We start from the raw sequence: 13,102 nt of genomic DNA, 5'->3' as shown, positions 1-13,102 counted from the left end.
TGAGCTTTTATTTAGTGCTTTGCATACAAAAGGCTGTTCATGATAGTGTAAAATTTTTCAGCAACGTTACCCTTGGATTTCAGTATGTGGAAAATAAGATTAGATTTGAAAAGGCTAGAAGTTCTGTGGTAAAGTATTGTTCATGTTTTTCCCATTTTAGCAGTGTGTTAGATCTGAATAAGGGCTATTTGTGATAACTTAACTGCTGTAGAAGAGGTCATGCTGTTTTCAGGCTTTGATTTCTAGCCACTGTTTCAGACTCGGCTGCACCACTTCCCTTCTTTCATCTCTGTTATAGGTTGAGATTGCCCTGAAACCATTTTTGCCCCAGTTGCAAACAACCTTCACCAAAGCTCTGCAAGACTCAAACCGTGCTGTTCGCCTTAAAGCTGCCGATGCTCTCGGTAAACTCATTGTTATCCATGTAAAAGTGGATCCTCTCTTTACGGAGCTACTGAACGGAATTCGTTCTAGTGATGACTCTGCCATCAGGTAAGCCGAAGGTGATATGTCAGACCTTCCTGCTTACTAAGGATGAAAGAAAGGGCTAGGATGAATGAACAAAACCCCCAATTCTGAGAGTGAGATTTACTTATTAGTGAAAGCAGTTGACTGTTAATCAAGGGTTGTAAAACAAAGAATGTGGATGATAGGGACTTTTTGGGTCAGAAGCTAAGCTGTGACCGCGTATCAGGGGAAGCATTGCTTGGTATCTGCCCAGTTCTCCTCTGTCCTGCACACCCCCCAGCAACCCACTGCAGCCCACTCTCGGATACGAGACTGTATCAATTGTCAGTCTGACCTGAAGTAATGCAGCCGTTCTTATATCCTAAGTGCACAGATCCCTAAGAAATTTAACTTCCTGATTTGAGAATTTTTTTAATGTTTGAATAGTCGGAAATTATTGACATTGTAACAGACAGACACAAGGACACAAACATGGAAATACTCTCTAGCATGGAATTTTCAGCAGTGCAGAGAGTGTCAGTCTCCTAAACTGTAAGGCATATTAGTGCAATTGCTGTGTCTTGTGGTTTAACCCCAGCCAGCAACTAAGCACCACACAGCTGCTCGCTCACTCCTCCCCGTTGGGATGGGGGAGAGAATTGGAAGGGTAAAAGTGAGAAAACTTGTGGGTTGAGATAAAGACAGTTTAATAGAGAAAGCAAAAGCTGTGCATGCAAGCCAAGGAATTCATTCCCCACTTCCCATCGGCAGGCGGGTGTTCAGCCATCTCCAGGAAAGCAGGGCTGCATCATGCGTAACGGTTACTTGGGAAGACAAAACACCATCACTCCGAACGTCCCCCCCTTCCTTCTTCTTCCCCCAGCTTTATATGCTGAGCATGACGTCGTATGGTCTGGAGTATCCCTTGGGTCAGTCGGGGTCAGCTGTCCTGGCTGTGTCCCCCCCCAGCTTCTTGTGCACCCCCAGCCTACTTGCTGGTGGGGTGGGGTGAGAAGCAGAAGAGGCCTTGGCTGTGTGTAAGCACCGCTCAGCAATAACGAAAACATCCCTGTGTTATCAACACTGTTCCCAGCACAAATCCAAAACACAGCCCCATACTAGCTACTGTGAAGAAAATTAACTCTACCCCAGCCAAAACCAGCCCACTGTGTAAGAAACTGTTACAGGTATCCAGAACTCAATTTCTTTTTTAGGGTGGGAGGGAGAGGCAGTGTCTGACTGTACGTTGTGATCACTTCTAGGGACACAATGCTGCAAGCTCTGCGGTTTGTAACACGAGGAGCTGGTGCAAAAGTAGATGCTGCAATTAGGAAGAATATCAGCACGGTGCTTCTAGGGATGCTGGGACATGATGAGGTACTGCTTTAGCCAGCTGCAAAGGATCCTGCTGTAGACATTCTTAAATTTAAAATCTGAACTTTCTACCAGAATTATTTTCTAAAATAACTTTGCGGGGAAATCACTAATGATAGAGTGGAAAGAAACTTAAATAAAGAAGCATGTGGTTGGGCATTACTCACTAAACTGAATACAGTGTGTAAAATCGATCTTGTTGGAGCCCTGTAGTGTGTTAGCTGAGTCAGGTGCAAGAATTAGAGATCCCTAGCACATCACTGGTGACTCTGAAAATCTGTGACTTTAATGTTTCCTTAGCAACCGTATATGTGGGTTTGACCTGCAGCTCCTCACCAACGTGTTTGAGGCAGCTCTGAAGTCAGGATTTGCTTTTTATCTTGGAGAAACCCTGCAATGCTTTCACCATATGCACATATGTGTGTTTGTGGGCTCTCAGGTGGGGCTTATCATTTAGTGTGAGAAATTTTTCAGATAATGGCAGATTTTTCTCCAATGAGCAAGAAAGTCTCCAAGTTTAATATAGGGTCTTCTTTATATGGCAGATAGCAACAGTATCATCTGTGAGATTAAAATTAATCATCTATTAATTTCTTTCTTATGTTTTAATTTGTGCAACATAGACATGCAACTGTTGGCATGCTAGAAATAGAAGAATTGAAAAATTCCCACTGGATAGTAAGTTTCAGGGTGGAGAGGAGTAGTGATGGGATGGTTATGTAAGCAAGCCAAACAACAAAAGCCTGGAAGTTTTAAATTAAAAGTAATATGAGTTTATCACAGAGATAAGCTCCTCTAGAGATGGCTAGAAGTAACACCTACTTTCTAGGCTGTGAATCTAAACTTAACTCTTAACACGTCTTACAACATTCACTTTTCCATTTAACAAATCAGAGTTTATATAAGGTCTGTAATTCTTCAGTCTCTGCTGGCTTTTTTTGACTGTGAATTTGGCTTTAAGTTCCATTATGTACAAGAAACCTTGCGAACTGACAGAAATCCACAGGTACTAGGAGTGAAATACTAGTAATGTTTATTTCCTCCTCTTTTTACTTCACATCATCCTCTGTCCCTTGCTGCTCTTGCTCCTTATCTCTGATGTGTGGTGAGCTCAACTGGTGTTACTCTTTTCTTCCTCTCCTCGTTAGGATGCCACCCGCATGGCCTCAGCTGGCTGCTTAGCAGAACTGTGTGCGTTTCTGTCAGAAGAGGAGCTCAGCACTGTTCTCCACCAGCACTTACTGGGTAAGTGAAGCTGTTTTCGGTGACTGGAACTGATTCAGAAAGCAGGGGAAGATACCTTCTTAGTCACTGGTTCAGGCAAACTTTGTGACTAACTATATAAGTTCCTCCTCTTTATCTTAAACCTGAATCTCTACTTTAGATTTTCTAGTACTTTGCTTGTGGCTGTTCATTTGTGCACTGTGGTACATAGCTGAGCACAGGGTGGTGGTTGTAATTTGGGGTTACCCATACTTTTTTCCTGGATTTGTTTTCAAATGAGTTGCTGAAAGTACCAGCATGGCTGAGTGATTGCTCGTGCTGACACAGAGAGGATAGGACGTGACAGGATGTTTGGGCAGGGTGGACGGGACGGCCATTCCACCTTTTTTGATGATACTGTGATCTTAGATTGGCTTAGGCTAATTGCAGACCACATCTGATGGTTTCACATGCTTTTGGAGAATTAACTAATTTGCCTCCAAGTTAGTAAAAACCATGAAGTTTGGAGGAACTCGTAGTGGTTGGGAGTGCTATGGGATTACTCCCCTCTGTGGTATTAAAAAGGGAATCTGTTAGCTGGTTTCCAATTACAGATGACTTTTACAATATTATTAGAAAGCCAAAGCTTGTGTAATTCTGATGCCAAGCTCGTTCATGCACTAAGTGATTGTGGGGCTGATTACATGTGACTGAGACCATCAGAAGTAACTGGGTTGAACAATACCAAGTCACTTGTTTGTGGCTGGTTACGGATCTGCCCAGAAGGTGTTCCTGTCTGGTAGAGGTGTTGTGTTTTAGCACTGTTTGTATGGCTTTTTGGGAGTGGAGGAAGCAAGGTATCGCTTTAGATGCTCCTTATTATTTCATTTTATGGAAGTGAATTGACAAACTGACAAAAGCTTTCTTAGATGAAAAGGAAAAGATAGCAGGAGACTTGCTATTGTTCTTTTCTCTCATTTGCAGCAGATGTCTCTGGCATTGACTGGATGGTGAGACATGGACGAAGCCTGGCGCTCTCTGTGGCTGTAAACGTTGCTCCTAGCAGGCTGTGTTCCCCCAAATACTACAACAGTGTTCAGGAGATGATCCTCAGCAATGCCACTGCTGACAGGGTAAGTGCTACATGAGAGTGGGCGAGTTCTGTTGGAAGCGCTTGTTGGGAGTAGTTTTAAAAGGTGTGCAGGTTCTCTGTGTTACCAAACAGAACACAAGTCCCCAAGTGCAATCTCCCTTGGCTAGATAAATTACATGACTGTCCTGATTCTTTGAGTTCCGATCTCCGTGGAGACAAAGATTAAATAATCTTCAGCTGCAGAGTAGCCTTCATTGGGAGTAAATTATGCTTCTGTTTCTCTATTAAAGTTCTCATTCGTGGGCCAGGTTTGCAAGAAGTGCAAATATTTCATTTTAGGAAGAAGACTTTAAATCTAGGGCTGAATGAGTTATTTGGTGTAGGGAACTTGGGGTCTCTGTGGGGCCTGCCATTTTATTCCATGTGGCTCATAGTTGCATTACGATTTTTTCATCATATTACCCAGTAAGATTAACCCAATGTTTTCCTGCTTCGCATGCTCCAGTTTTTTTGAAAGATCGGTTTAGCCTTCTGCAAAAGCTTACCAGACCATAAGCCTAATTATAAAGGCTGTTGGAACTCTGCTCTAGTAACACCAGTTTTTGTCTTTATGTTGAAGATTCCCATTGCAGTTAGTGGCATCAGAGGGATGGGCTTTCTTATGAAGTACCACATGGAAGGAGGAGGGAACCTGCCTCCAAAACTTTCCAACCTCTTTATTAAGGTAAGACTTTTTATGATAACTACCTGGTGTTGTTCTCATGTGATCTGAATCTCTGTTTTGAGCTAACTCATGGATGGCTTTCTCTTACCAAATTTCTGTATGGTAACCCAGAATGAAAACTAAAAGCTCGGTTGCTTTATCTTGGGAAACTCTAAATCCCCTGATCCCTGAAAATCTAGATATTTCTTTTTGTGGTGAAGTACAGACAGAACCACTTTATCAGTCTGCTTTGTAGTTGTGAATACTATACCACTATCCCTGCTGCAATACGGAAATGAGACTTTTGATCTTTCTGTGGTAAACTTTAATTTTGATTCTTACGAATTAATTTTTCCCTTTGCAGTAACAAACAGCTAGCAGAGAAGAGTTGGGGGGAGTTGTCAGGTTTTTAAGGTTGCGAAAGGCCAGAGGGCCTTTGTTAGAAATGCATCAAATACCAACTTTCACCTTACCTGGTTTTGCTGCAGTATTTTTTACTTCCACTATTGTGGAAGGGAGTAGGTCCGAAAGACTGAGATAAGAGAGTATTGAAGTTAATGCTTTTTTCAATTTGTATCTATTTTTTTCAATTCGTATCTATTTAAATACTCTACCTCAAAATTCCTTTCTTTCTTGATTGTTCTGGGTTTTTTTTGGGGGGGGGGGTGGTGTTTGTTTTTTCTTTCCCTCTCCCCCACCCCCTCAAAGTATCCCTCACAGTAGACAGGGTCTGATGAACATTAGAACCTCAGGATGTTTTTAATGTCTTGGGAAAGATAGGGGAAGATAGTGAGGGGTAGTGCTGGAGCAGAAGAGCTGCTTTTTATTTTGTCTGTCATCTTTATTGTAAATATAAATGTGTTACATTTTCAGGTTTTACATTCCTTTTCAATTTACTTGAAAAACTACCAAACATGCAAGTTGACATGATGCAGGCCATCATTCTTCAAAGCAGACTTTTTGTTTGAAATCCTAAATTTATATGTTAATTTGTATCATAGTATTGTATTAAAATATAAAATTTAAGTATGACAATTGTCACAATACCTTTATCGTGGGATTAATAATGCAGTTGACATTCAGATGTCAGCTTTCATGTTTTAAATGTGTTGAGACTTAAATAAAAAATACAAAGCTCTATTTTTTATTTTATTTTTAAATGAAATCCACTGCTGAAACGCATCTTGTACTCCAACCAGAGATTGACTTGGCTGTTGCTGCCAATTGAGTGTATTTTACTGAGGTACTAACACTATCAGCTTTTGCCATGCTTAGTGGTCACTGTCGTTTCCTGAGGCAGTTGAGAGGAGCGTGTGACCTTGTCGTCAACCACATTTTTCAAAGTTTCATCTTTGTTTACTGTTACACAGTTTAGTCAAGCTTGTTGGTTAACAGGTTTGTCTCTTATGTACCCATGAGTTGAAAACTGTTTGCTATTATTGTTAGAGTTTAAAATACTTAAATTAGAAAAAAAGATGAACTACTGTGTTAAATACCTGTCCTTGGTATATGTGAATTTAAGTCCACCTTTGTCTCCTTCAGTGTCTTCAGAACTCATCCAGTGACATAAAGTTAGTGGCAGAAAAGATGATTTGGTGGGCAAATAAAAACCATCTTCCCTCACTGGATCCTCAGACAATTAAACCAATTCTCAAAGCACTTCTGGACAACACAAAGGACAAAAACACCAGTGTAAGAGCCTATAGCGACCAAGCTATTGTCAATCTCCTGAAGATGAGAGCGGGTGAAGAAGTGCTTGAGGTATGAGACAGAAGAAAATGTAATCCTTGGTACAAGGCTGTGTCATGTTGCTCTGTGTATGGTTAAGTGTTGTGCCTGGAGCCTCAGAATGTGCTGGCAGTCTCTTACGGAATAGATGGAGTGGGACATTCCTATTTGCCTTTAAGCCTCCTTCAGTATTCTCATGCTAAGCCTTGAAGAAATAAGCAGTACTGATACTGTACAACCTTTTGGTGCAGTATTAATAAAATCAAGGTATTTAACATGCCTCCCATGTTTAAGATAATAGCCTTGCTTTCAAAATGCCTTTCAAATTTCCCTTGCTGTGCTGTAGTTACCTCAGCTAGGACTGCTAGTTTATTGCTTTTGTCACTTGTATAATCCTACTGCACCACTAGTGGTGCTAGAGAGAGAATTTTAGGATGGACCACTTTGAACACCCATTTCCAGACCGCTTTTCTAAGTCTTACCTGCTTTTGGATAGTTCCCATGTCTGGAATCATAAAACCAGATGAAGGATTTTAGTATGTATGAAAGATTTTAGATAAATACAGCTTGTAAGGCACTTAGATTTATTCTTATTTTGAATGGTATGTCATAAGGAATTGGTAATTGGTGTTATCTTTCTTCCACAGTCGGTTTCCAAGATTCTAGATGCTGCCAGCTTGGAGCTTCTCAATGAAAGCTGCAGGAGATCTCTGAAGAAGCTGGCTGGCCAGGCTGACTCTGATGAACAGATAGATGACACTATACTGACGTGATAATAAAGCTCCAGAAGACAAGAAAACACTGAACCAACCGCTGCATCAGCATTTCAACTCAAACACCTATTTTAAATGTTTTCATTTTTGAAAATGTTAATTCTGATGGGATTTCATGAAAAGGACTCCCAGAGAGTATTTTAGTATCAAATATACCAGAATAGCCTTAATTAGACCCACATTAGCTGAAAATTGAAAATTTGGTCCCCTTTTTGAAACAGATAATGCGCAAGAAACAGATATACTAATCAATACTAGTAAATTGTGGCCAATTGTGAGATGTGGCTAGAGCACATCAGGCTTAAACTCTGGTGACACCTATTTCCTTTCCAGGGTCTGTGCAAAAACTCCAGTACTGGAAGTATTGTTGGTGTTTTCCACGGACCCTATGATGCAGGAATAGAACTTGGTGAAAGTTAAAGCGTATTGTTTTTGTGTACTGCTAACTTGCTGCTTGTGACGGTTCTGAAGACTGAAAATCCCTGTAAAACAAAGTATTTAAAATAGCCTTAGATCACAAATGCGAAAGGGGGATTAAATGCAGTCTGTTTAAAGAAGGAACATTTAATAAAGGCTCTGACTTTGATCTTTCTGGTGTAAACTGTTCTTTTTACAAATTCATTTGTCAACAAACTTATACTGTGATTTACTTTTTGGACCTGCTTTTTCTAGGGCATACAGTTTGTAGAGTGGGTAGCACTGTAATCTATAAAAACCTTTTGCAAAACTGAGGCAAGTTAGGGTTTAACACCAAGCCAGAACTGACATTTAATGAAATTTGTAAGTAATTACTCCTATTAATTTCCAAAGTATTTTTGACTACAGACAGCTTCTTAGTTATTCAACTTGTGAAAAGTCCTCTATTTTTATGTCTTCAAAGGCTTCATAAGATACTTGGCATTTCCAACATACAGATATTTTTTTTTTTTTTTTTTGTCAATGAGTTGCACTGCTCAAAGAAAGCAGCATTTTATTTTACCTGGCCACATATACCCCTTTTTTAAAAATTTCTTTTAATTTACTAATACCTTTTATGCCACTTGATGGAAATAGTAAAAATCTTGTTGCAGAATACAAATTTCTAGAAGGAAAAATGAGCTTGTACATTCCGTGTAGAGTAATAGTTAAGTGAGCCTTATCTATTTTATGAAACTACACAGAAGCTGGTTGCACCTGAGAAGCCAGAGCATTAAGATTTATTGTTTCAAATAGGTGGGTGGTATGTGTGTGGGAACATTCCTTGCATGTAACTGGATGGCTCAAACCATGATGAAGGGAGAAGAACACAACACTACGCATCATAAAATTTGAGAGCATAAAATGCAACCACATGGGAACACACATTCTACTAGAACCGATTTGCTGATTGCTATGGCAGTTACAGCAAACAGAAAAACATTTTATCTTCACCATACTAATGCCCCAAACAGCAAGATACAATCTCGAGTAGATATTTAAGAGTGCTGTGCTTTGTTCTGGTCAAAAGTACAAGAACCTGTCAAAACGTTCTTGATGTTATGTCAGTTCCCAAGCCTGTGGTGTAGGCTCCTGGCAACAGAGATTTGCTGTAGGAGTCACTGGAATACTGTTGGACGGGAGTTAAGAAAATTGGCTATTTTACCCCTTACCTAAGATAGGTTCAGCTCCAACTGAACCATTCCTAACTGATTTCCATAAAATTGTGTTTTATAGTGTTGTATGATGGAGATCCCATAACCTCTCTATGCCATCTATTTCATTATATAAACTTTTCACACTGTCAGAGCTTGCCTCATGTCTAAAAAAACCCATAATAATCTTCCTTGCTGGTACTTGAGTCCATTGCTGCTTGTCCTGTTCCCACAGACACTGAAAATAGTTCATTTTTGCAGCAACCGCATCATCACTTCAGTGTTCTTACCCCTGGATGAAGCAAATTTAGATTTTCTAAGTCTTTTCTCATAGATTTTCATGTTTCCTAAAGTTACACTGCTGCCCTCCGAATTTGTTCCAGTCTGATTCATATTTGCCTCGTGGTGTCCACTGCTGGACCAGGTCTTCTAGGGGAGAGTACTACTTTGCAAGCCCTACGTAACACACAACATGTTGTCTATCCCAACGCAAGGTCTGGGTGTTGGGTTTTTTTTGCAACAGCAGAGTGTTGCTGACGTGTTTAGTTTGTGATCAGCTACGAAGTCAAGCTGCAAAATTGTTCTTTGGCTATTTAGCTCCAATCTTGTATTTATGCAGTTGGCTATTTCTACAAAATTGCAGTACTTTCCAGTTGGTCTTACTGAAATTGTATTCTAGTTATTTCATAACATTCATCTGCATTTTGAAGGTGGGGTTTAATTCTGATTTTGCCTTCCAAAATACTTGCAAATCTTAAACCATCTTAAAACTATGTATTTTGCGCTGAATTAGTAATAATCAAAGAGTGAAAACTCAATTAAATGCTCTTAAGGATTTGGCAGTCTCGGGGCACTGGAATTAGTTTCACCTATAATGAATTAGCTGTGTTTTGGGATAACAGAGGGACAGAAGTTAAACCATGCAATGCAAAAATTTTTGTGCGCTGAAACATGTACAAAATTTTATGGCATTCAAAAACTACTAGACAGGTGGCAAAAAGCTCTGTGGTTGTATTGGAATCACTTGCTTCATCATTGCAGATGGGAAGGAAGAAAAAAGTTGCAAGTTTCTCTGAAGAATGGCTGTTTGAGCTCTTGATTGCGGGCACCTTGGCTTACCTATTTTATCTTGGATTCTAACTGATGCTCCACATAAACATGTGAAAGAAAATTACAGTTAAATAGAAGCCTTTGTTATTAACTTGTTAATTTTAGCCAGTAAGAGCTTTTGTTATTAAGGGTATTTTGATGATTTGTATTTCCACCTTATGTAGCAGCAAGTGGAAAAACTCATTCATCTTTCCAAACAGCAGCTGAATTTCTGCACTCAGTTTAGTTAGAGTTTCTGAGGGAGGAGTAAAAGGTAGGAGCTCACTTGCACTTATTGAGAATATGCTGATTTTTCAATTACAGCGAAACACTGAATTTCGATTTTGATAGCTACTTTTCACTAAACTATTTATACACTGCAGTACAATACATCAGAGATAACATACCCATAGTTTTTGCCACAACAGGAGCTGATAAATTGATTGTGCCAACTTGGAGACTAAAGAATTAATTTTTTTCTCATTTCAAATGTCTTAAAAATACTAGTTGTCAGTAAAAGATAATTTTTCCCCACAACTGACTGTGATAACATCTTTGAACTGTCAAGCAACTGTCTCTGAGTGACAGCTGAACTGTGTGTATTTCAAGAAGATCAAAAAATAATTTATGAGGTGTTTAAACTTACAAAGTGCTAAAAATTTCAATGGAAAAGAGACAAAGGTGAAAGCATAAAATATTCAAATATTTTGATTTTTTTTTTTTTAGATAAGTCACAGTTTATACTGTCTGTTTTATTAGGTAATCTCATGCCATCTCACGCTTTTCACATGATGAGGTTTCATGAGCTTAAAAATAAAGGTAATAGGAGTCATTATCATTTTGGGTTTGAGCTGGTGATTTGTATGCTGGATTCAAGGGATCTCCCAGCAGCGTCCTTGGCTACCCTGATGCCTGGGGCACGTGTTGGGTTATACGATGAGCTGCCCAAGTGCTTTACTGGGGTGGGTGATATGTGGTGGGGGTTGCTTTAGCACTGGGCTAGGTTTGGGCTAGCTGCAAACCCTTTTCTAGCAGGGTATCTGTGAGCATAAGTCTGTTAAATAACACACACTCATGTCTGGTAACACTCCAGCCTTTCTTCTGCTCCTCAGCTACATCATACATTTGAGGATAAAGCAGAATGAGCTATAGGGTGTGGTGTTTTAAATGAATGAGTTGCAGAGTGAATGTGAAATGGAGGTCATCTAAGTGGATTTCAGGATGTGTGGGACTTCACAGGGGTGAGCTTTGAAGGTTAGAATACTTTTTTGAAGGTTGAGATTAAGGAAGGTTTAGAATTAAAACCACAGACATTAGCCATATTGTTGATCAGAAGTATTTAGAAGATGCCATTTTATGTGCTAAAAAAAAATATCTTCAACCCAGACATGCTATTTTAGCCATACTGGGTTGGTTTGTTTCCAGATGAATTGCACACAAATTGGACAAATATAACTGTGGAAACATGCCACAATATCCTATGCAGAAGAAATAGGAAATTAGAGTTGGTTAGAGGCAATTGCCTTAAAAAAATATTCTTACTCCTCTTAACCAAACCCTATTGTATAAATCCAGAGAAAAGAGTCTATAGCTTTTGAGTCAATGTTAAGGGAAAAAGCAATACTGCTAAAAACTGTCTTGTCATTCTCTAAGAAACACGCACAGATCACAGCACAGTTGTGGCTGGACAGCACTTCTGGATTTCAGCTAGTCCAACCTGTGTGCTCAAAGCATCGTTGAGTAGAGCAGGTTGCCTGGGGCACTGTCCAGGCGGGTTGGCCTCCACCACCTCCCTGGGCAACCTGTTCTGGTGTGTGAACACCCTCCAACGTCAGTGACACGGTTTGCAGTGGTGATGCTCCACTGATTTCAATCTTTTACTTGTGCTTGGGTCCTACCAAAAAGATCCTCAAAGCAGGCGCATCCTACTCCAAGCATCTTTAGAACAACTAATTAGATTGTAATTATCAAAAGCATTATGGATTGGTACTTTCAAGTTAACTGCCCTTGCTTTCTGTGTCATCGTTCCTTTGACCATAAGGGTCTGTGTTCTTCAGTGCTAATACAGCTCTCCCCATTTGAAAGACAAATGCATGTCAATGAGATACTTGTGTCAATGGATCATAAACTTATGGGTAAAATAAAAAAAAAATCAATGTAGTTTAATTAAATAACCATGTCAGTATTTTGGTTTGAACCTATGCTAAACTAAAATTACTTTTAAGATAGATAGATGCAAAACCTAGCACATTGCCTTTTGTTACTGCATTTTTACCTATGTATTGAAAAGCCTTAGTAAGTGGGAAAGGCAGTCCTAAGTAATTTACATATTCCACACCAAAACACTGCACTGTTTGATCTCAGGAGTTCAAGTACCAGTAAGAACAAATATTTCTGTAGAAAAATAATCAAAGAGAAAACCAGCACTCTTCTTGTGCCATGTCTCCACCTAAACGTGGAGATCACCTAGAAAGCGATCACAGTCTGTCACAGAGTTTGTATAGTCTGTATCTGTGCAACTGATAGCAAAATTATTCGGGCTGTTTGTGTGTTAAGACAATTGGTGAGAGTGCTGTTTGAAACTCTGTGGATTTGGGCTGTGGATGGTGCAGGCGCAGCTGCCAATGCGTGTGAGGTCAAGGCCCTTCCTGAGCCATACGTAGGCACATCTCTGGATTAAAAACCCCAGGAATCTAGTTCCAGACTGGCCTGAATTGACAGGCCTGGACATTTCATTTCACTTTGCTGTGGGCTTCCTCACCTGCAGGTTGGGCTCTGATGGGAACTGTTCTTGTAGCTGTGCGACTCGCTGCTTCGGTGCACGAGCGTCGTGTTGAAGCAGCAAAGCACGTTCCTAGCCGCGGTGGCCTGTTCCTGTGCCTTCCCAGGAGCGGAGCTGACAGCGCCTGAAAGCGCTGGACCTCCCTCACGCCTTTGATGCCTTCCCGGGGGCAGCCTCCCCTTCTGCTACATCCACGGGCCTCACGCGAGTGCCTGTGGGAGCTGAGGCGGGCACACCGCTGCCTGCCGGAGACGGCCCGGCGGCTCAACACAGGGGAAAAACGAGCTACCGTCGGAGGGG

The 13,102-nt window shown here is 40.4% G+C and overlaps 1 protein-coding gene across 1 annotated transcript in view; it reads left to right on the top strand.

Moving 5' to 3' along the window:
* GCN1L1 (GCN1 general control of amino-acid synthesis 1-like 1 (yeast)) overlaps window positions 1-7,922 on the top strand; it is a 37,670-nt gene extending 29,748 nt beyond the window's left edge. Inside the window, exons 45-51 of the mRNA XM_010574543.1 lie at window positions 299-492; window positions 1,710-1,824; window positions 2,970-3,066; window positions 4,009-4,157; window positions 4,737-4,841; window positions 6,363-6,581; window positions 7,196-7,922. Of these exons, the coding sequence (XP_010572845.1) occupies window positions 299-492; window positions 1,710-1,824; window positions 2,970-3,066; window positions 4,009-4,157; window positions 4,737-4,841; window positions 6,363-6,581; window positions 7,196-7,321 (1,005 nt within the window). The 3' untranslated portion in view covers window positions 7,322-7,922. The remainder of the gene's footprint in view (window positions 1-298; window positions 493-1,709; window positions 1,825-2,969; window positions 3,067-4,008; window positions 4,158-4,736; window positions 4,842-6,362; window positions 6,582-7,195) is intronic.
* The last annotated feature ends 5,180 nt before the right edge of the window (window positions 7,923-13,102 follow it).

The sequence above is a fragment of the Haliaeetus leucocephalus genome, unplaced genomic scaffold (assembly GCF_000737465.1).
Source record: "Haliaeetus leucocephalus isolate CR32 unplaced genomic scaffold, Haliaeetus_leucocephalus-4.0 Scaffold13, whole genome shotgun sequence".
Taxonomy (NCBI): domain Eukaryota; kingdom Metazoa; phylum Chordata; class Aves; order Accipitriformes; family Accipitridae; genus Haliaeetus; species Haliaeetus leucocephalus.
This window is presented reverse-complemented; position numbering and strand designations above follow the sequence as displayed.